The sequence below is a fragment of the Acomys minous genome (assembly GCF_964271855.1).
Source record: "Acomys minous genome assembly, chromosome: 3".
Classification (NCBI taxonomy): Eukaryota; Metazoa; Chordata; class Mammalia; order Rodentia; family Muridae; genus Acomys; species Acomys minous.
Window position 1 is genome coordinate 102,460,610 of NC_140485.1, and position 24,137 is coordinate 102,484,746.

General features: G+C 39.3%; 1 protein-coding gene across 4 annotated transcripts in view; it reads left to right on the top strand.

Annotated features, from left to right (window-relative positions):
• Window positions 1–1,734: 1,734 nt before the first annotated feature.
• KPNA5 (karyopherin subunit alpha 5) overlaps window positions 1,735–24,137 on the top strand; it is a 42,293-nt gene continuing 19,890 nt past the window's right edge. The window contains exons 1-8 of one of the 4 annotated variants that reach the window (XM_084776257.1): window positions 1,735–1,949; window positions 7,439–7,572; window positions 9,463–9,564; window positions 9,688–9,787; window positions 12,320–12,414; window positions 15,043–15,174; window positions 17,101–17,189; window positions 21,315–21,414. In XM_084776257.1, coding sequence (XP_084632383.1) covers window positions 7,444–7,572; window positions 9,463–9,564; window positions 9,688–9,787; window positions 12,320–12,414; window positions 15,043–15,174; window positions 17,101–17,189; window positions 21,315–21,414 — 747 coding nt within the window. In that variant the 5' untranslated portion in view covers window positions 1,735–1,949; window positions 7,439–7,443. Of the gene's footprint in view, window positions 1,950–6,079; window positions 6,672–7,438; window positions 7,573–9,462; window positions 9,565–9,687; window positions 9,788–12,319; window positions 12,415–15,042; window positions 15,175–17,100; window positions 17,190–21,314; window positions 21,415–24,137 lie in introns of those variants that run through there. The other 3 variants (XM_084776255.1, XM_084776258.1, XM_084776256.1) reach the window with 3 other exon arrangements.

Genomic DNA, 24,137 nt, shown 5'->3' on the forward strand with positions numbered 1-24,137 from the left:
TGGGGAGCTGTCATAGAGGCAGCCATGAGCAGTCTGCCTCACAGAAATCCTAAAAATCTTGAATGGAGCTCAGGAGCAGTTTGGCTATTTTTTTTCAGTTTGATTCCCATCTCTGGAAGAAAGCTTGAAAACACAAATATAACAGACAAGAGAAAACGACAATACATACAGTCACACAATAAGAAAGAAAAAAAAAAACCAGACAAACAAAACAGATGGACTCAGACATACAGTGGCCACCTTCACTCTACACCAAAGCCAGGAGGACACTAGCATGTCCTTCCCCTCTGCCCTGGAGACTGGGTCTATGATCTCGTCAGATCTCGCCTTTTGTCTCTTCAACTGTCCAGACTCCAAAACAGAACAGAAAAACTCACCAATAGGGTCCAAGCTTCAGAAGTACGTTGGCTGACAATTCTTACTTTCAATTTGCAAATGTGGGGTGGTTGCAGTCTGGAGTCCCTGGGGCCTATCAAGTCCACTTTGGACTTGTTCCCTCTGGCACCTTTCTCAGACCTCTAACCCTGAGTCTGGGGGTTTCCCATGGATCTCGATGGATCCTCCAAATGGAGTTTGGGGTTTGTGACACCTGGGGGAAGATCACAGACTCAGTCCAATTATAAATAAAAGATTTATTGATTAGCTGCTAGCAGGGCAAACCATTCTCTGAGCCAAATTTGAGATTGTCATGCAAGAGAGGTATGGGGAAGGATTTTCTTTTGTTTTGTTTGTTTGTTATTGTTTTTGAGACAGAGGTTTCATTGAGTAGCCTTTGCTGTTTTGGAGTTGCTTGTAGACCAGGGACTAGAGTCAGAGACAAATGATACTAGGTACCAAGATAGATGCTTAGCATAAAATGGAGTTTCTTTAGCCATAACAAGTCACATACTTGGACAGTCCAAAGAATCACTTTTTATCTCTTTATATTTTAATTGATGGTTAACTACTACATTGCCAGCGTCTTTGTGTCAGGACTTATGTTATTTGCCTTGTATATTCAGAGCTTAACATTACATATGGGACTTAGTCTGCTGTTCTTCAGAGTAGATTATAGGGCTTGTGTGAGTTTGCTATAATTTAAACGACTTCATCTGAAGTTAATCCTTGCATTGACAGAAAACTACATTTGTTGAAAACCTTTACATGCTATATAAAATTATACAAGAACGGCAAATTCAAAAATTGGAACAAGCATTTGAGAGGCCAAGGTACGAGGCTATTCTTACTCAGCTACGTGGTGAGCTCTAGGCCAGCCAGGGCTATGCAGCAAAGACCTTGTCTCATGATTAAATTTGAAAGATAACTTAAGCTAGACAAAACCCAACCAAACAAAAGCACATCGTTGTAAGTTTGTAAACCCGAGGAAGGCAAAAGGCTGTATGTGACTTTCATGAGCCTTGAGTTTTTGTTTTGCTTTTTAAAAAACAGCTTTGGTGCTAGTCCGTTCTTGAGTATTCACAGCTCACTCAATGTAATTTTGTAGGATGGAGAAGCAGATGAATGGACGCAAAAAACGAGAGCTCATCTTCGCAGGCACAGGGAGGACTAGTGACAATCGTGGCGTGTAGCTACAACCTATGTGTCAGCGCGTGGGCTCCCTAGGAGGGCAAGCTGCCCAATGCTGTCCTTCGGAGCCACCAGCTGAGCAGCCACGCCCCTTCAGGACCACGCTCACTGCCACGCCCCCTCCGCGGCCGCCGTGCGAGCAAGGGTTTCTGGGAGCCGGCTTAGGGGCCGAGGAAGGGGGCGCTGGAGGCCGCCATCTTTGCTTGCCTGGCTGCTCGCCGCGTTCCACGCTCGAGGCGGAGCTTCTGCCCCGTGCTGTCTGCAAACCAGGTCACCGTGTGGGACTGCAGGGCTGGGCGCGGGAAAGGGCCGCGTGGATGGGTGAGTGTGAGTGACGCAGGCCGGCCGCGCCCGCGCGGGGCTGGGATCTCGGGATGTTGCTGGTGTGTATATACGTATGTCCCTATCCCAGAAAAGGGTCCGGGAACCGGGACCGGTGTCTCTCTGCCTCCCGGGGGGTTACAGCTGCCGGGGCGTGGCCGGGATCTCGCCACTCTTGCTCATAGTTCCTTGGTAAATTTCCATAGATAGTGTTCCCGGCGTGCAGTGGCTGTCACCTTATGGAAATGGCCACAGTACCTGCAGGAGAGACTGGGCGCCGTGCAGACCCTCCGTGCTGCACCCGAGCAGGCGTCTGTCTCTTCAGTCCCCCAACCCAGCAACCCTGGGGTCCACGTTTCTTTCTGTCAGCTGTCAAGATGGAAATGCAGTGCATAATAGACTTCGGAAGAATTTGGAAGCAACGAGAAGGTGTAGCGAGACGTCAAATATGACATTTACACGTTGAGCTTCGTCTACACCTCAAAAAAAGGGAGGGGCGGAAGACAGAGGAATTTTGACTTGTCTCTTAGTGTGCGTACTGAGTGATGGCTAGAGTTTTGTAGGAAACAGGTTTCTAAAGGTAGACAAGGAACTTCGCTCCAAACCTAAGTACTGTGTGTTTGGTCACAGGCTCAGAGTTGGTCTTCCCCTTCTCTGTACAGTCTTGCCATTTTTAACGACATATCCAAGCACAGGAAAATGGAAGGCTTTACTGACTTGAACTGTATTAACAGATATCAGAAAAAACAAACCCTTGGAAGTTCAGATTCCAATTATGTGCCTAACTTCATCCAATATGTTTTTTTTCTAAGAACTGGGTAAAAATACATTTATGGATGAAAAAAAAAAAAGCCACTCCGGTTTGGAAACTTTACGATATCTGAATGGTGTTTCTTATATCTCAGATAATTTCTATGACATCCAAGCCTTTGAATTCCAGACCTTGAGAAACTAAATTTTCCAGCAAACTAAATTTATGTAGGTGAGACCACACAGCAAAGATGGAAAAGATGCAGAAAGTACTGCTGAAGAAAAAGAGAGACAATAATATATGTGCTCTTAAGCTGGGCGTGGTGGCACACGCCTTTAATCCCAGCACTCGGGAGGCAGAGGCAGGTGGATCGTTGTGCATTCGAGGCCAGTCTGGTCTACAAAGCGAGTCCGGGACAGTCAGGGCTACACAGGGAAACCCTGTCTCAAAAAACCATAAAAAAAAACAAAAACAAAAACAAATATATGTGCTCTTGGTGCTACCTTTTATTTGGGCTAGGAATCAAGACTGAAATATTTTATTGTACTTGACAAAGTTAATAATCTAAGGAGTTACTCTCTAGAATGTAAAAGTGTAATTGGGGAGAAAGGCCTAAAGTGGTCCAAACAAATGTGAGGATAAAAGACTAGAACTTCTATTTGTTTACATTTTTAATTGGTTCCTTCCAGAAAATGGCTAGTTTTGTAGTTTTTGCAGTGGCGTAATAGACCATGAGGGTAACACACATATAAAGATAAATAGTTGGAGAGGCCGGGAGGTAGCTTGATTTTTCACAGTGCTTGCCAGGTTAGCATGAGGACCTTTCAGTCCTCAGCACCCAGGCTTAGAAACATGGTGGTGACGGTCTTGAAAGGCAGTGTTAGGCATATCGCTGTGAGTCCACACAGCAAGTTCAGGTTCTAAGCCAGCCAGGGCCACATAGCAAGACCTTGTCTTTAAAAATACAGCATCTTTGGGTCACTTTTGTGATCCCATGACTGGGGTTGGTGTTGGGGTGGTCATCGACGTGCTCCCTGAGAACCAGGCTAGCCTAAATAATGAGCCACAGACAGGTTCTGGTCTCAAAAGAGAATGTGGATGACCCCTGAGGAATGAAAACCTCAACATGATCTCTGGAATTGATACATATGAGCATATATATCCCCAGATCATTACTTGAATAAGTATTGAAGGTGAATACACGGAAATATTCCACATATATAAAAATGTGTACTCAAAAATGCTTAAATGGCAGTAGTCTAGAAAATGCCCATGTATGTAGTTGACAACATTTTAAAAGATTTATTTTTACAGATGTTTCACTTTTAAATGATTTTCTGCTTTATTCAGAGTAGTTTAGTAACTAATGCTGAAGCCTAGTTTTGTTTTGTTTTTCTACCTAAGCAGAAGCTGCTGGTGAAGTTAGAGAGATTTTAAAAATATATTTCTTCCTTCTAGATTTATTTTTATTATTTTAAATTTTATGTCCATGTGGGTATGGAGGCAGGTGCCAGGGGCATTGGCTTCCTGAGGAGCTGAGGTTACAGGTTGTTGTGAGCTGCTTTATTTGGGTGTAAGCAATACACAGTCTTAACCACTGAGCTGTTTCTGTAGCCCAAGACTTGTAATATTAAGATAGAGAGTAATACATTCATTGCTCTAAGTTAACCCTGACTGAACAGTTTCTGATTACTGTTTGCAGGTTTCCTTAGTTAGTTTTCTATTGCTGTTCTAGGGCATCATGACCAAAGCAACTTACAGAAGGAAGAGCGTATTGTAGGCTTTCTGTTTCAGAGGGGTGTGGTCCATGACCATCACGGCAGGGAGCACGGGCAGCAGGCCAGTGGCATGGCCCTGGGGCAGCAGCTAAGAACTCACCTCCTGAACCTCCTGAACCAAAGACGAGGTGGAAAGGGGGAAGCAGGGAAAGGAACCTCAGAGCCCGCCCCTAACAGTTCCCACCACCAGGGGACCAAGTATTGAAACACATGAGCCTGTTGTACCCACTCTCGTTCAAGCTTCTATACCGGCATGTAGTGGATTGCTGACCTGTGTTAGATAGGTGAAAACTGGGTGTTGACTAGTTATGTGTCAGACATTCTGAGCGTGAGCTCTACCACTAAGCGACAACTCCAATCCAGAAACTACTTTTTTTTTTTTAACTTCATTCTTGCTTCCTTAGCCTATTAATGCTGTAACTAAACTCAGATGGGAGTGAGCTCTGCTTCGCTGTCTTTTCCAGTGACTTCTGATTACCAAATCTGATGCCTGCTTAGGTGCTCGGCATCAGCTTGGTGACTCAGTGGAAGAACAGAATACATTTAGGGTGTGTTGTGAAGGCCAGCACACCTCAAATACCCCTCCAGCTCCCGTTTCTTGCCCTCCCCTGCTTGTTTTCTCTTACTCCCCTACTCCTTTGTCCTCTTTCTTTCTTTCTTTTTTTTCTTTTCTCTTGCCCCCCCTTTTTTTTTCACTAAAATCCTGGTCAAGCCCCCTCCCCCTCCCTTTTTTCCCCCTTTTCCTTTTTCTTTTTCTTTTTCTTTTTTGGTGGCTCTCCGTTGCTATTGGATGATCAAGTCAGGGCCTTTGTTCTATGTTTTGATCTTATTTTCAACCATCTGTATTGTGAAACAGTCCCCTAAAGTCCATAGTCTTCTGTTAAAATGACTACAGTGAGCATCTACAACACTCTTAATGAGATTTCACTTGTTTTTCTCTCCTTCGTTTCTTTAGTTCTGTTCCATAGGATCAAGTTTGAATTTCTCAGTGGGCTGCAGGCACCGTATTTATTTTATGTTTATGGCGTCAGTGTCTGTCTCCTTCCCTGAGCCCTTGTGGAAGCACGCCGCCGTATTTCTTACTCCCAGACTTCCTTCAGTTCTTCTGTCTTTGTATCTTCATAGACTCTCTGTTGAAATGCCTCTTCTTTTTTCCTTTCCCGTCCTTTAACAGAGTGTAACAGTGGAGCCTGTCTGAGCCTCCTCAGATACCTTAATTGCTTTATCTTACTGTGCTCTCACAGGACGCAATGTAGATATATTTTAGTGCGCTGTGTCGCTTCTGTTTCTGCAAGCTACTTAGCATCTTATATGAGAGATACAGATAGATGGAAGTCTCTTCTGTTTACTTTGTAAGCTAATCTATTACAGTAGTCTGGTCAGGCCTGGGTATGTTCCTCAAACTTACCACAAGAGTGTAGTAAGTAAATAATACTTATCTGTCACATTTAACTGACAGTTGAAAAGACTGCTATTTAGTTTTCATGTATAAGCCCAGAATAGGGTACAACATTAGCAAAAAAATATTCATATGGTGTACCAATACTATGTTTCTATATTAGGTTTATAATTTTCTTAATGGAAAACTAATCTATATATTTAAAATATATTTCATACTTAATGCTTTTTAAATATTGTGTTAATGGTTTTTGTTTGTTTGTTTGTTTAAGACAGGATCTTACTGTGAACCTTTCTGGGGCCTAGGCTGGCCTTGAACTGACAAAGATCCAACTGCCCTCCCTGTCTCCCAAACATAAGCTTTAAAGGCATGTGCCACCATACTTGGCTTTGTTTGTATATTTTAAAATACATTTGTAATAGAAATGAAAAGTACAAACACTTCATGATTGCAGTGCCCACCCCCCCGAATGACCCTGGGGACAGTGGATGAGTTAGCGAGGCAGAGTTGATGACACAGACCGCGGGAGTTCTCGTACAAAGCAGAAGCTCCTTTATAGCGGGACTATGGCAGCCCTTTATACCGCACTCCCGAACTCCCTTAGGCTGTTGAAGCTCTCGCCTCTGTCGTGTCATCATGGGATTGGTGTGCACACGACTGTGTGTACGCCGTTGCTAGGTGCCCCGGCAGATTTTCAGTTGGAAATTAAAAAAAAAAAAAAAAAAAAAGCGTCAGCGCGCATGCGCAGTCTCTTATTACTGCCTGGTACACTTCGTTGCTTCAAAAGAACTAATTTTAATGGAAGAGGACTGAAAACTGATAGTACAATCATAACACAATGGCTTTGCCGACTTTGGTAATGTATTAAGTGGAAGAAGCCAGACTCTAATAAATACTTGAAGTGCTCTTATTGCTGCCATATTTTCTTGAAAACAGGACTGTGTAATGTTGGCTTTTTCTTGAGTTTGCCAGTAGTATAACTCAGAAGTTTCTTTTACTCGGATAGTTGATGAGTTTCCTGATAGTGATTGAAAGATGTGTGTCCTTCAGAAATGTTAACATACTACAAAGGGTAAAGCTATTAAATCTTGGACTCTGTGAAACAAGGTTGATGAGTGTTTTTAGATCCAGCCTTGTTGTTATTCATTTAATATTGCTAAAGCATATATTTGATTTGTTCCTGCCAAATTTTGTGTCTAAATTTTACAGTATAGAAGTCCTCTCATGGGCCAGCAGCCTTGTCCCCCTATCTCTTGTACAAGGGCCTGCTGGCTTGCCGTTCTGCTTCTCTGCTGTATATCAGTCAGCCAGAGGCGCCATCACAAGTGGGGCATCTGCCAGCACCTTCCTAACCTCCAGATCTGTGGGCTAACTAAACCTCTTTTTAAAGCAAGTTGCTTGGATCTCAGTGGCCTGCAGAGCATCAGGAAATGTGCTATGACTTGGAATTAATTACTAAAATAATTGGTTATTTTGCTCCAATGTAAAAGAGGGGAGAGAGAATGTATTTTTTGTCTGTATGTTTCAAAGTGGGTTTTGTTGGTCAGTATAATTAGTGAGCTGAAATTTAGTTGCCTCTTACGTTGTTTTGAGAGTTATCTCTGTCTGTCTTCTTCCCCTAAGATTCAATGGCCAGTCCGGTGAAGGACAACTACAGAATGAAAAGTTACAAGAACAAAGCCTTAAATACTCAAGAGATGCGAAGGCGGAGAGAAGAAGAGGGAATACAACTTCGAAAACAAAAAAGGGAAGAACAGGTAGTTTTCTTAGGTACTTAATTTTGCTTAGCAACAACAAATCCATCCATTCATCCAGTCAGTATCTCATGTGGAGGTTTGCAAGTTTAACTATCATTGCTGTATTTTAGAAAAATTAAAATGTTAAGTGTTTGGGAAAACTGATTTGCTAATTCTATTCTTTAATTAATTAAGCTCTGGAATAATACTTGTAAATTTATTAATTAGAATACTGTACTATTTTAGGCACTGATTGCAGGGACTCTCTTCTTGTGTTGATAAACATTTTGTTACTGTATACCTGCCCACTGCTAACAATGCTTTTAATCACTTAGATCACCTCCAGTTTTCAGGATAGAATTTGTCCCCAGCAAACACATATTCATTTGTGGATTTCATAAGCCTTAAGGTGACTAGAGTCCTATTTTTAAGTTTTCATTATCTACTTTCTTTATTTTCTAATATATTTCTATATTTTATAACCTCTATGCTTTGCATATGCAACATAAAGAATATAAAGTCATTTAAAAGAAGGCTTCTCAGCATTTTCCATTCCAATATAGCTTTGGAAATATTTACAAATAAGTAAGTAATCTCTTACTTACTTATGTATGTATGTATGAAAATGATGTATGAAAAGGACTAGTTTTAAAAAAAAAGTCCAAAAGCTGGGTGTGGTGGCGCAGGCCTTTAATCCCAGCACTCGGGAGGCAGAAGCAGGCAGGTTACGGTGAGTTTGAGGCCAGCCTGGTCTACAAAGTGAGTCCAGGACAGCCAAGGCTACACAGAGAAACCCTGTCTCGAGAAGAAGAAAAAAAAAAAAGCCCAAAGGGCCTGTGTAGAAATATAGTAATTATGGATTGTAAGCTCCTGAGTGCAATATCTTGCAGGACTTAACATCAAAAAAACAAGCAAAAAGAAACAAGAAACCTGTTGACTAAATAAGTATGTGCAGACTGAGGAAGAGGCGCATTTACTTAGTCATCAAGGCACAAGGAGGTTTTTGTACTTTGGCTACATTTTGTCTTTTCATTTCGTTAATGATGGAGTTAGCAAGTATAGGGTGGGTTTTTTCCACAAATTTTCTCTTATTGCTGCTTTTTATTTTATTTTACTTCATTGTCTTGTGTAGCCCAGGCTGCCCTTAGATTTTCTGGTAGCCAAGGATGACCTGAGTTCTCGATCCTCCTGCCTCTACCTCAGGGGCTAGGATTACAGGCATGTGCCACCACAGCCAGCTTCCTAGTGCTTGTTAGCTGGCTTATGTTAACTCTATAGCTTGTTATTTATTCTGTGTGACTTAGTTTTTAATCAAGATTTCCCTTTTTAATGATTTATTTTAATTATGTGTATGTATATATATGTCTGTGTGAGGGTGTGCATGTGAGTGCAATTGCCAATAGAAACCAGAGGTACTAGATGCCCAGAGCTGGAAGTACAGATAGTGACCAGTTGCCCAACATGGGTGCTGGGAATCTAACCCCTGTACTGGGAATCTAACCCCTGTACTGGGAATCTAACCGCTGTACTGGGAATCTAACCTCTGTACTGGGAATCTAACCCTGTCCTCCACAAGAGCTGAATGCACTTTTAAGCACTGAATCATCACTCCAGTCCATAATGAAGATTTTCTTAGAAAAAAATCTTCAATAAAGAAATATGCTTGCTCTTTCTTACTTTCTTTCTTTCTTTGTTCCTTTCTTACCTTTTTTGTTTTTTGAGATAGGGTTACTCTGGGTATATAGCCTTGGTTGTTATGTGCCACCACACCCTGATGAAATATATGCTTTTTCATGTTCTTTAAAATGAACATATCTGTTTAATATTTTTAATTAGAAAAACTATTTTGTTTATTCATGCGAAAGAAGGAGTCCTATGACAGCTTTATAGAATAATTTCTTTTTGTTGCAGTTGTTCAAACGCAGAAATGTCTCTTTGCCCATAAGTGATGACTGTATGTTAGAGAGTCCCATCCAGGACCCAGATGTCAGTTCCACTGTGCCCATCCCAGAGGTATGCTTTACAAAGCGGGTTTGTTTATATTATACCTCACAATATTTCGGAGGCAGCATATACATCAAACAATATGAATAATGTTCATGCAAACATTTACATGTTAGTTTTTGTGTGTTCTAGGAAGACGTGATCACGGCAGACATGATTCAGATGATTTTCTCTAATAACGCTGAACAGCAGCTGACAGCAACACAGAAGTTTAGAAAGCTGCTTTCTAAAGGCAAGAATTATTTTCGGTGTCTTATTTGATCTTAGAGAATTTTATGGTAGAGATTTATATTTTTGAAAATTTTGAGATACTTCTACCCTCTGCCTTTTTTTCTTTTTTTCTGACTTCATTCTTTGAGGTGAACATTTTAATAAGAAGATGCTATCTTGATTTTCTGTAATTATTCTAACTATCCTGTTTCTTTTATCTTTTATCATGCTATAAACAATCATTTTTCATTGTTTCTCAATAGTTGGATTTATTAGCCTAACTTAGGACATAAAACAGGAGTTATAAACGTTTTCTTTTACTAATTGATGTGGATTCCTGCCAAATGTATCAGAGCTAGAAGAATATTATGTTTACTATACTTTTATTTGATCTATCAGTATAGAAAACACAGGAAAGCAGCTGTAAATAGAACTGTAAGCAAAACCATCAGGAACTTGTATTTCTTCGTTAAGTAGTATCTAACTGTTGACCTATATATGCCTCTGGCTACTGGATAGCCTACCATTAACTCCAGCATGCGCTCTTGATTTTTGTCAGGTAATAGCTTTTTACTAAAGTCTCCTTTGTTTCCCCATTGTGGATACTCTTACAAATGTCAGTCACTGGTCACATTTCTTCAATCCCAGTTTTATAGAAAATTCTCCCATGCTTTTCTGTTTCCTATTACTCTTTATCTTCACTGTTGAAAAAAATTTTTTTCTATTTTGCTTATGTTTAAATTGCCAAAGTGACTATAAGTCTTATTTATGACAGCTTATTATCTTTATAAGTTTTTATACACTATTTTCTATGTAATATTAATAACAGTTCATGTTATGTATTAAATTAACTGCTAATTCTACTGCATAAATTAGTTTCTTTTAGAATAGGTGATAAAAAGTGCTGCTTGAACTGTGCCGGGAGACCGCATTTGTGTTCTGATGTAAATGGCAGGTCTGTGTCTGTGCTGGCCTGCAGATGCTGATGTAGTATCCATTTCTCACTGCCTCTGACCACATCTCCTGTTACCTCTCCCATCTCATCACTCCTCAAAAAAAGCAACATAGAATTTCTGTTTCTTTAAACTAAAAAAGAGGAAAGTTTAGAATTTTCTTTCAGAGAAAGAAACAAGGTGAAGCTGGTGACTGTACATCCAAAATTGTGACCTTTTGAAAGATAGAGGGTAAAGGGCATGAATGTGTACTGATGTGCTGAACTAGAGCAGCTGTTGAAGAGGGAGGTGGGGATCAACATTTTACAAAGTCTTCAGTTTCATTTAGAACACTTGGAGAAAATGTAATGGGTAGAATTTTGTCAGCTTTGCGGAAGTCAGAAGGGAGAATGATAATTTTCTCTTGTATGACTTGGTGAACACCTGCATTACTACCAGGAGGTTGAGCATGGTGGGCGCTGGCAAGAGCAGAGAGGGATAGTGATATGCATGTGGCTCAGCTATGCTTCATTCGTACACACACACACACACGCACGCACGCACGCACGCACGCACGCACGCACTTGCACACACAAAAGTATGGTGTGGAACATGGAGAAACAAGTTCAGTTAAAGAAGTCTGTGAAGTTTTATAAGTGGTAATCCTTAGTGAGTAAAGAATTTAATAAAAGCAGAAATATGAGACCGATAGGAACATCAGAAGTGACTGAACCACTGACGTTACTTTTTACTGATGCAGAGGTAGAAGAAAGAGCTCCTTGTGTTTATTTGGTCAGTACTTAAAATAGGTTTGAATTTTATATGGATTCCAAGATTTGTGGTACTCAAAGGTTTGCATTTCATGAAATGTTAAGGGTTTTGGGTCATCTAACAGCGTTTTCTAATAATAAATCATGCCTAGACAAAATAAAATCGTGACTACCTGAGACAGGTAAGTGAATGCCTTGCTAGTGAGGGAGCATCCTTGGACATTGAGGCTAGGGCTTTAAGGGTTTAGTGGGGACTTCCTCAGTTGATATTGTGAGTTTCGAATGCACATTCTCTCCATGTTGTAAGGATGATCTATCTCTTAAACGTAGTTCAGCTTAGGAAATATATCTTAATTTCCTATCATTGCAATTAATGAAAAGTCGAGTTTGCTTTGTAGAAAGTACTGCAGTACTGCGAAGACTGTAAACTCAGGTTCTAGAAACCTAGGGAAACTATTTCCTATGCCATGTGTGATAGTTGCATTACTTGTCAAGTTAAAGTCTTGGGTCACCTGCAGGCAGGCCTCTGTGCATGCCTGGGCGCAATTATCTGATTACCTTAACTGAGATGGGAGTGCCTGCCCAAGGCCCTTAGCAGCCCTGGCTTACTGCAGCCTTCCAGTGTATATGGAGAGAAATTGATTAGAGGGGTCATTTGTTGCTCTCTGTGGATACAGTGTAACCAATTGCTTCATGCTCCTGCCGTTGTGAAGGATTTCTGCCTTGTTTCTTTGGTCAGAATATTTTATCACAGCAAAAGGAAAAGCAAGTAAGAAACCATATTGCATGAACAGGGATGTGTTGGTTGTCTTTTTGTGTCTGTATAACAGCCTTTCTTTTCTTTAATCTTAGAACCCAATCCACCAATAGATCAAGTCATACAGAAACCAGGAGTTGTACAGAGATTTGTGAAGTTTCTTGAAAGACATGAAAATTGTACTTTACAAGTGAGTCTGAAGGTTCTTTTCTTAATCTTTTCCTAGAAGTGGCTGAGTTTCTAGTAGAAACGGTGTTTCTCCATGCTAACTGTATTGTAAGCACTCATTAAATACTTAACAAAGAGAAAGCAGGTCCCACTCCTGGCTAGGCATGGCTCTCGTTTGGTCTCTATTAGGAATTATTTTGCTGAACAGTTCCAGAAAACATAAAATCACAGTTACTACCAATGAAATTCTATAGTTGTTGTTAACCTTTATTAACATTTTCTTGTAGAAAACTCAAAGTGTTAATCTCATTATTAAACTCCCTTCTTTCTCAGATAGGGTCTATCTATGTCCCCCTGGCCTTGAACTCACAGAGGTCTGCCTACCCATGGTATTGTGGTGGAGTTAAAGGCATGAGCCACTACATTCAACTCTGTTGCTTCTTAACTAACTTTCTCAAATATTTTAGACGGTTTTCTTTTCTTTCTTTTCTTTTTTTTTCTTTTCTTTTGGATAAATTGATATAATCTACAAAAAGTAGCACCAAAGTTAGGTTTTTCCTAAAGGGCATTATATCACAAGCCTGACATGGTTAAAATCCCCCAAATAATAGCTACTGATAGTAATTTACTGGAGTTTACAAACATTATAGTGTTTGGAGAAGCAATTATACTTTTCTCCCATTGATGTCTGTGTATACTCTAGAATCAGATTTAGGTTTTGGGAATTGGCAAAGACCTACATCTAATTCCAGTGTTATTGTCAGTAGTGAAGGGCTGTTGAGGCACAGTTACTGAAATTGCAACAAAAGTAGTGGCCACTTGTTTGAGTGGTTTGGGAAAGGCCCCCATTTCAGGCATATGTAATATGTGTGAGTATGAAAGATAATGTTTAGAATTTTTAATCAGAATCTGAGGAAAGGGCTACTTTATTTAGATCAGTTATTTTGGTTTAAAAGCCATAGGCTTTAATCTCTGTTTTATATAAGCTGTGAGTACAAACTAAACACTCTGGTCTCTCATATCCGTTAATATTGGCTCTTTACTTCCAGTGAATAAAAGAAGAAATGAGTGGATATAATTAAATAAAGTTATTGAGTGCTAATTTGAAAGCCGGCATTATATAAGATATTATAGGTCTAAAATTATGACATTCTTTCTGCTAACAGAAGTTCTTCAACTACCTTGCAGAAGGTAAACATACCAAGGGACAGGAAGTAATACAGTGTGCTTAGCACTGTAATTGAATTATGAAAAAGGTACTCTGGAGCCAGGCATGGTGACACACACCTTTTATCCCAGCACTTGGGAGGCAGAGGCAGGTGGATTGCTGTGAGTACGAGTACAGCCTGGTATACAAAGCAAGTCCAGGACGGCAAGGCTACACAGAGAAACCCTGTCTCGAAAAACCAAAAACCAAACAAAAAAAACCCCATATATATATGTATATATACACGTATATATACACATATATATATAAACCCACATATATATTAAAAAAAAAGTACTCTGGGGACATGGACGACATAGCAATTGATTCTATGGGTAAAGGCCTAAATATTTCATGAAGGTATTTCTGCTTTGGCAAAGTGGAAACAGAAAAATTAGCCTTCGATTGAGAACATCGTATGTTAACAGTGTGGTGTACTCAAGAACTCTGGGGACTTGAATCTTCATTTGATCCTGATGAAACTCACCAGCAGAGTTCGGGGTAGCTGCATGGTATGTCTGTTACCCACATGGCGTTTAATCTGCTAGCTCAGACCATTACCTAAGTTCAAACTAGGTTCCTGCAGGACACACTGTTCCGTAAGCATTCCACTTCTCAGTAGGCTTGTGACCTTACCAGTCTTCACTAATGCATTTTCCTGGGGAATATCAAGGAGAAATTCATAAACTTTTAGTTGTTTTCTCTTTATTTCCTTATTTACAGTTTGTGAAGGCTAATGTCTCCACTGATATTAAATATAAATTCTTTCCTCAGATATTTTTTCTTACTCTATACTAGGTTCTATTATGAAAGATGAGCAAACTTCTAGTCCCACATCTATTAATAATAAAACCTTTATGTGGAGCCAAATACCTAAATATCTGACATTCTAATTTTCATCTTAAATTAGGTTGGGGGCAGCGTGATCACCTGGGAAGTAAATATGTTCCTGATTCTGTCACTCATTTATTTTTGAACAGTGGAATTCCTTAGAATACCACTGTGAAATAGTAAACATTAGGAATTATATGAATTAAGCTGAATTGATATATTTTGGCATTATAAAATATATTCTTTTTGGTTTTTGTTTGTACAATCTGAAGAATAATCTTTTTACTTTCTTAAATAAGATTTTCCATCCATAAAACTGACTTCTCAATGAATTTTCATAATCCTAAGTCGGCCTTCCTTTCAGATTTCTTTTTCAGTCGATTTCTTCTTTCTTCTTTTATGTGGCTTTTTTTTTTTTTTTTTTTTTTTTACAGATGACAAAAGTTTATTGTAATGAAGCCACTCCTGACCGATCAAGGCTGCACAACAAACTCAGGACCTAAACTTTGACTTTGAGCCAAAATGTTTCAAAGCTTTTAAGCTTGAAAACCACAAACATCTCTGCCAAGTTACAGTTACATTTTTTCATTCATTTTGATTTTCTTTCCTTAGTTTGAAGCTGCCTGGGCATTAACTAATATAGCATCTGGGACGTTCCTGCATACCAAGGTAGTGATTGAAACTGGGGCTGTGCCAATTTTTATCAAGCTTCTCACTTCAGAACATGAGGATGTACAGGAGCAGGTAAGTGTCTACCTTATGCAGGATGTTGTATCTAGAGATTGTCATCTTCTCCTGAAAATACTACTTGTAATTTTGCCCTTTACTTCATTTTTATGCCTAGTTTGCCTAACATTTATTAAAATACATTTGTTTCTTTTCAGTCTCTGATTAGAAGTGGGAAAGATGAGCCACTTTCAGTGTAATTCTGGGTTTCTCAGAGAATGTTCTCAGCACAAAATCCACTGTTTGTGTTTATGAGAGAGCATGCAAGACATGAAAAGGAACGCACCCAAGTCACCATGGTGGCTGCAAGGCTTATCTTGTATGTGGGTGCTCTGACGCATGCTCTGAATGTATAAGACACACTTCGTTGTTTCTTTTAAAGAGTATTGTTTTACTTTGAATTGAATCATTTTAATATATTTGAGAAGTAAATTTTCAAAGTTTTGTTCTAAGAGGGAACGTTTAATAACATCATTGGATCATAGAAAGAAACTCAAGTTTTGTCTGGGCATGGTGGTGCATGTCTTTAATCCCAGCACTCAAGGAGGCACAGCCAGGTGGATCGATGTAAAATGGAGGCCAGCCTGGACTACGTAGTGAGTTCCAGGACAGCCGTGGCTACACAGAGAATCCCTGTCTTAAAAAACAAAACAAAACAAAACAAAACAACCCCCCCCAAAAAAAAACCCCCCAAAAAAAACCCAAAAAGGGCAGGGGGAGAAAAGAAACTCAAGTTTTGAGTGCTTTTTTTTTTTTTTTTTTTTTTACTATACATTTTCATCTATTGGTCTCCTGTTCCATTCATCATTTGGTTTTGTGAGATTTTATATTCACTTGCCACTAATATTAGAAGGCTTTCTATGGCATTAATTCCTTTTCCAAGAAAATGTTGCTAATTATCTAACACAATATATATATATATATTTCAGTAATTCATTATCTATCCCTTAATTGTATATTTGGTATTTCTAGTCTACTAGTGTTAATAATATAGTTGTATACATCATTGTATATTGATTTTATGTACTTTTGGGTTTTCTTGTTTTTTTGTTTTTTGTTTTTTGTTTTTTTTTAATTAGAGGAAAAAAGGACTAACCTGCACAGAGTATATATCTCTACCAACAGGGAAAGAGAGTAAATTTTTCTTTTTCTTAAAGACAGGGTGACAGGGCCTTACTATGTATCCTTGGCTAATCTCACACACAGAGATACATATCTGACTCCCTTCTTAGTAATATTATTATTTCAGATAGTAAGAGTTATCTTTAAAGTATTTTTTTATTCCCTAGCTTTAAACTTTTTTTTTTTTTACAAATTAATCTTAGGTCTCAAGTACATGTTAAAAATAGTTCATGTTTTAAATTCTAAAATAAGACTTTCTCAGTTGAAAACATAATATAGTTTAATATTTCCATGAAAATGTTAAAATGAGAGTATGGGCAAAGTGATAATTTTTATTTATGTAGTTCCTCAAATAATTAAAATTTACTACCATTTACTTTTTAAAACTTCTCTAAGCTGATTAATATTAAGTTTTCAAAAATCATCTAATTTTCATCTTAGTTATTATTTATGCTGTTTGTTTTGTTACTTATTTAAAAGTCAATACCATGCTAGCTGGAAGATTTTTTGGCAGAGGGGCAAATCCCTATTATAAGTAACCAGAAAATTTGCTAAATAATGTTTTGTCTTTCTTGGTAGACTCAAAATAGACTCCTGCAGCTCTTCCTTACACAGTATTGATGGTTCACTAAAATGTAAGGGAAACTTTAAATGCCCTTATCTTATGATTTAAAATATTGTTGAATTTCACTTAAATTTTGTCTTTCCTATTTCCTTGCTTTTGTTTTTCTACATGTTCTTGAAAATCATTGTCTTGCTTTTTGTAGTAAAAGTCTTCTGGTTTAGGACATTGTCTTAAGAGCATTTCTTTATTTTCCTTAGGCTGTTTGGGCACTTGGTAACATTGCTGGTGACAATGCAGAATGCAGGGATTTTGTTTTGAATTGTGAAATACTTCCACCTCTTTTAGAGTAAGTATTTTGTTTAGGTTTATCATAATTAAGTTAATTTTGCATTTGGAAAAGAAAACTATATACATTTCTATATAACAGTTGTATTTTCAAACAATATTTTGTAGTTTTTGCTTATGATTGGCCAGGCCTAAGGTGAGGTTTCTCCGTGTACACTTGGCTGACCTAGACTCACTTAGTAGACCAGGCCGTCCTCGAACTTACAGAGACCCACTGCCTCCAAGAGTGCTAGGATCATAGGATTGCACCACTATGCCAGCTTTCCTTTCATTCTTGAGCGTCCTTGTGTGATAGTGGCATATGCCTTTAATCCCAGCATTCAGGAATCAGGAGCAGCAGATCTCTGCCTGCTTGGTCTACAGAGTGAGTTTCAGGGCAGCCAGGGCTATTATACACAGAGAAACCCTGTCTCAAAAAACAAAATAAAAAAGGAAAAAAAAAAAGAATCCTTTAGGTTTTTTGAACGTATTTAAGATAAAAGATTTAAAAGATTTATGGTAAAATCCAATGTCTATAATTCTTCAGGAGAGGGGTTTTGTTTGTGTGTTTGTATGTGTAGGGAACTTCAAAGCTCACTCAAGATACCGAAGGACAAGTTCCCAGCAAAAAGTAGACTTAGTTGCTCCAGAGGGACCAAGAGCATGGAATAAAAGAGGAAGATTGGGAGACAGAGGCTGAGGGGAAAGGGGAAGGGCTCAAGGGAGAGACAGCAGGCGTGTTTGTCCTGGGGACAAAGGACTGCCTCTGGATAGAGAGGAGACAGAAGTAGCACATAAGAAAATGCTGTATAAAGTTTATAAAGGTAAAGGGGGAAATGCAATGCTAGGATTAGGTGTTTAATTTTATTTAATTGGGCATGTTAACTAGGTAAGCCAAAGAGGGCTTTGAGTGCTACACTTCAATGCTTTGATAGCTGGCCTTGGTGGTTGACCTCAGGAAGAGGAAGCGGCCAAATAAGGGAATAGACCTTGGAATAGACTTCTTTAGGAATGTAATCTAACGGTTTTCAAGGCAGAGGGAATGGGGAAAAGGGCAGGGCCTGCCAGAGCCATGTGTTCAAACTGGCTAGAGTCTCTTCAGTGTGCCTCTTAGTTTCTCCTTGAAAACTGAAGGGGTCCCTTTAGATGTCAGACAGGGAAGCAAACCCTGTGAAAAGATCAGAATGAAAACCCAGTGCAGATTCACTTGATCAACTGTCAACCAGGATCAGACTTCAGGGAGTCTAACGCCAGACTGTTCCTTGTCAGGATATTTAAAGCACAGTACAATTTGGGGACAGCAACAATCAGTCCAGTTCCACTTGCACGATAAAACTTAAGGTGTGACTAAATAGAAACTCCTTTACAAGGTGCATGTGACCGTGAGGGTGGGTCCTATAGCTAAAAGGCCTAGAGTCTAGTGTGGTCTCTGACCAATAGCGTACAGGTCAGGAGGCCATACTTGTGACATCTCCCCTAAGGTTCAGTAATGCTTTAGGGAGGGAAGAGTCTGGAACAGTTATTCTGGGAGATTTGGATGAGGTCTGTCCCTTCAGATAGCAAAACGGTCACCAGGTTGTCAGCAGCTTCCGTTCGCAGCTCTCTGGGCGAATGCAGGCATGTTACTTTCTCTCCTCCATCGATGAGACACTCCGCAACATTAACATTCCTGGTTCTCTTAGTGCTTCTCTGCGTGCAAGGACCTCCGTGCCCCCAGCAGGAAACTGCGCATTTTCACTATAACATTGCAGCTATGGAAATCAGATTGTCCTCTCTTGAGTTCTAATGATGTTCCTTACTATAGTTGCTTCTTTAAAGTTTTGGGTGTTTTTTGGTTAACTTCATAAAGCTTGCGTTGTTGGTTATTTAGTCTTGAGTGATTCTGTGCACTAGTGGGGCTCATGGTATAACAGTCTCTTAAATGAAGGTATAAAAAGAAAGGGAAAGTGATTTTTTTTAAATTAATTTTATTCATTTCAGTTTAGGTGAGTGTTTTACTTGCACGGATGCGTGTATACCACTTGTGTACTTTGTGTTTGCAAAGATCAAAAGAGGGAGCCTGGTTCCCTAGAAGTGGAGTTACGGCTGGTTGTGAGTCACCACGTAGGTGCTGGGACGCAAACCCGGCTCCTCTGCAAGGGCAACAACTCTCCAGCCCTTGATAAAAGATGTTTTTAAAAATCACTGTTAGTTAAGCCAGTCCCTGCTGTGACTCAGCCTTACACGCGGTTAGTGCTGAGCCTGAAGGTCAAGCAGGCGAGGATAGGCCCTTCCCAGGGGCTTCCCTGAGTGTGTACTGTGCCTCAGGATGTAGAGGCTATCGAGATGTCTCACGTACAGAAGCCTCTCACATGGCTGAACTCCCCAGAGTATTTCCCTCCTCAGTTTTTCCTTCTGTGTTTTTCAGTCTCTCCTGTTTGCCCTTAACTCTCTGCACTTTAGAGAGTTCTCAGGCAAAGAAAGACAAGAAATGTACCCATTTCTCAGAGTCGCTGATAAGCAAGCATTGGGAAAGAAGTGCAGTGGTGGATCTGCTTCCTCTACAGCAGGGACCCTGGTTGGCGGGTGGTGTGTGTCGGGGATACCTTTTCAGAGTCAGCACCAGGCTAGAGAGGACTTTGAGCAAGGGTAAGTTAAAATACCAGGAAGTACGCAGTGGTGCATGCCTGTAGTCCCAGCACTCAGGAGGCAGAGGCAGGTGGAGCTCTGTGAGCTTGAGGCCAGCCTGGTCTACCAAGAGAGTCCAGAGCAGCCAAGGATACACAGAGAAACCTTGACTCAGGGAAAAAAAATACCAGATAGGTCTACTGATATGTTTCAGCCTTTCATGGATGTAAACTTTGAGTCTCTTGCAGAATTCTGACAAAGTTGGTAAGAGCGGTTCTCTTGTTTATTTTCTCATTATTGGTATTTGGGGGAGGGAACAAGGTTTTCAGAGTTCCCTTCCTTATAATTATTGCTGGTGTCACTGTAAAATGGGATTTTTTCCCCCCCAACCTAGGCCCTCTATATTCCTAGCAGCTCACTAAACTCCTGGAACTACATGCCTCAAGTGTGTGTGTTTGTGTTCTTTTTCTACAGTACAAGGAATTATGATGTCACCAGGACTACTTTTCTTAAAAGCTTAAGAAAAAATAGACTCTGTCGGGGACACTCCTATGCAATTAGTGTGTGTTTGTAGGGTGCAGAGGGCAGCTTGTTGGAGTCAATTTTCTGTCTCCACGATGTGGATCCTGTGGATGGAACTCCAGTTTTCAGTCTTGGTGGCACGTGCCTCTACTTGCAAATCAGCGCACTGTCTTGGAAGTCTTATATCTAAACATAATTAACGAAAACATAGAAATAATTGTATTAATTACTTTTGTATGGCCATGATAAAACACCATGACCCAAAGTATCCCACAAAAGAAAGACTTTGATTGGGCTTACAGTTATGGGGTTAGAATCTATCCTGGCAGAGGACAGGCTGCAGCAGCAGGTGAGCGCTCATACTTCTGGCACAAGCAGGAGGCCAGAGTGACCTGGGGATGGTGGAAGGCGGTAAACCCAGGCCCACCCTGTGGTGCACCTCCTCCACCAGGGCCCACCTCCTCATCCTTCCCAAACAGCCACCAGTTGGGGGGAGCATGAATATGCAAATATATGAGATTGTGGGGGCCAGTTTCATTTGAACTACCAGAGAAACTGAAGCATTCTGTTGTCTGTGTGGGAAAATTGTTAATAATTTCTAAGGGAGCTGAGAGAAAAGACATTCTTGTTTCAGATACTCAGATTTTTAGCACCTATTAGGATTTATTACAAACCAGCTTTTTAAAAAATCCACATTGTAAAAACAAAGAACTTCTTTTGCTAATGACTAACTTTCACTTAACACTATAGTCCCTGCTTTCTCATTTTGTATGATATAGTGTTTTCATGATTTTAACAAAAGTCATCTTGTACATTTCTTCTGAATCCATTATTCAGTCTGTCTGATTTAAGTGTTTGATCTTAGATTCAGTTTTAAGAATAGAACTATAATACTAATCCCTTTCCTGTTTTTATCACTTTAAATATAAAGTATATCAAGGAGAATGTAGTTACTACAAGAAAATAGTTGAAATGGAAAGTGAATATAACATAACAGTTCTTTTTCTTTTCTTGGCAGGTTATTAACAAATTCAAACAGACTTACAACCACCAGAAATGCTGTGTGGGCCCTCTCTAATTTATGTAGAGGTAAAAACCCTCCTCCAAATTTCAGTAAGGTATGAGCAAAATACACAAGTTAAGAAATATATTTCCATAAAGTAAGTTTCTTTATGATAGATTTTTTTGAGGTTTGAAGAGACTCATATTTTGTTATTTTCTTTATTAACTAGACACCATTTACACATTCAGCAAATTAAGTAAAGTTTATAGATTTCTACTTTTCCTTCGCCACTCTAGCTCTTCTCTCCAGAAGTTCCCAGTGTAACCAGATATTTATGTGTCTTGGAGTTGTTGTTTGTAGTTCAGCTCTTCTCATTTATAGGAAATTGAAGTCAACCCCTCCCCATACGATCCACTGTTAGGTAACTGAAAATGGAAAATGGCATAGAGACTTTGGGATAAATCATCTATCAGTCTCACTGGCTGGTACTTTCTTTTTTCTTTTCTTTTCTTTTCTTTTCTTTTTTTTTTTTTTGGTACTTTCTAAAAGACAATCAACAGTCAAACTATAAAGAGGCCTACACGCAAGTATTATGGCAGCTTTATTCATAAGTATAAAAATAACCCAAAACCTTTACACATTCCTTAGTTGGTGAATTAGTTATGGCTTGTTTATTTGGTGAAATAAAATTCAGCAGTAAGAAGGAACAAACTGCTGATGCATGCTTTTATCACAAAGGCCCTAAGTTAAATTAAAGGAGTATATAAATGTTTCATCTTACATGATTCCAGCTACATGTTTTGAAAAAGAAGTATAGAAGAATAAAAATCATATTGAGGAATGTCTGAGGTGAGAAAATTGACCACCCAGGGACAGGAAGAAAATTTTCAGAATTGTAGAAGTATTTTATAATTTGATTAGATATTGGTTATTCAACTATTTTCACATTTTACATTTTTACTGTGCAAACTGACATACCAAAAGAAATAGATATTTTGAATTCTATACTTAAAGCAAGTATAATTTTCTTGTATATTCTACCTCAATAAGCTTGTATTTTAGGACATTTAAAAATATTTCATTCTTGATGAGATCATGGACCAGGATGCTTTCACTTTAAAAAATTGCATGTGACTGATACCTTAGAATGGATGTCAATGAAACTGGTGGTGTGCCAGGCATCTGGGCCTCATCTTTAATCTCAGCATTTGGGAGGCAGCCTGGAACTTGTAGGCCAGCCGGGACTACTTGGTGACATTCCTTCCTAACAACAACAAACCCTAACAAATTGTGAGTGTGATAAATATAGTGTATAAAAATGTGGAGTGCACCTTTTTCTTAGGAGACATACCCTAAAGTGTTTAGAGGTTGAAGTATCATGATAATTTTTTGTAATCCGCTAACTCTCCAGCTGAGGAAGACAAACATACACATATAAACATAGTCAGTTACAGACACATGTGAATGTTGAGAGAGAACAAACATGCAGAGTGTTAACTAGTGAATTTGGAAGCAGCATGGTGTTATTGATTGCACTTTTGGTGCAAAGCTTCTGTAGGTTAGAAGCTTTTCAAAGTAATAAATTGTTTTACCATCTATCATTTTTATTGTTGTTCCCCCCAAAAGCAGCAAGAATGATCTACAACTTTAAGACTACACCTCCGTTCCTAGTGACTCCCTATGTTTTATTCCAAGCACAAGCTAATTTTGTTAAATAAATACCCTCTAAGAATAGCCATACACCAGCCCACTGTGACTCCCTGACTCAGGTCCTGTTTGCTATCTCACTTTACTTTCTGGCCTCACTGTACTGTTTACTGCTCCATAAACAAAGTTTAATGCTTTGTTTAGCTGTTCTCTCTGCCAAAAACAACGAATAGATGATTCTTAGTGGTTTTGGCCTTGGAACTTCCTTCCACTCTTAAACATTATAAAGATCTGTATTAGTGACTTCTGTATTGCTGTGACCACGAGGAAGACAACTTATAACAGAAAGCATTTACTTGAGCTCATGGTTTCATAGAGTTAGAGTCTATAATGTCAGAGCAAAGTAGGCAAGCTGCAAGATGTGTTGACAGAGCAGGAGCCGAGAGCTCACATCTTTCTCCACAAGCCTGAGGCAGAGAGCACACTGGGAATGGTAAGAGTCTTTTGAAACCTCAGAGGTTGCCCCAGTGGCACACCTCCTTGAACAAAGCCACACCCCCTAATTCTTTCCAAGACACTTCCATTTCTACCACCTGGGTACCAGGCACTCAAACATAGGTGCGTACGGGGCCATTCTCATTCAAGCCAGCTCAGAATCCAAACTCTTTTTTTTATGCTTTATATGTAATATACTAGATTAAAATTTTTAATTATGAAAAGTTGAGACATTTACTAATTCATTTATAAAAGTAAAAACAGACCAATCACATGTCTAGTAATATTTATTACCAAAAACACCTTTCACAAGAAGAGGGATTTATGAGATTAGTATTGACTTAGGCTTTTGACCTGAGGGTGTGTGTTGTGTGGGTCTAGTGATTGAAATAGGACCTTTTATGCTAGACAACCCAGCTACATCCTTAGCCTTCTGTGGCTGTTGTTTTAAGACAGGGTCTACTATGTAGCTCAGACTGGCCAGTCACTCAGTATGTAAGCAGGCTGGCTTGAATCTCACAGAGAGAGAGATCCATCTGCCTCTGCCTCCCTGTGCTAGGAATAAAATTCTTACTGGAACATTATAAATATACATGTTTTAAAAGTACAGCATTATTACTGTCAGTGTTAGGAAGATGTCACACTAAACAGGGGAAGATGAAGTTTTCTAAAATTCGAATTTTTTGAAATCTCTAA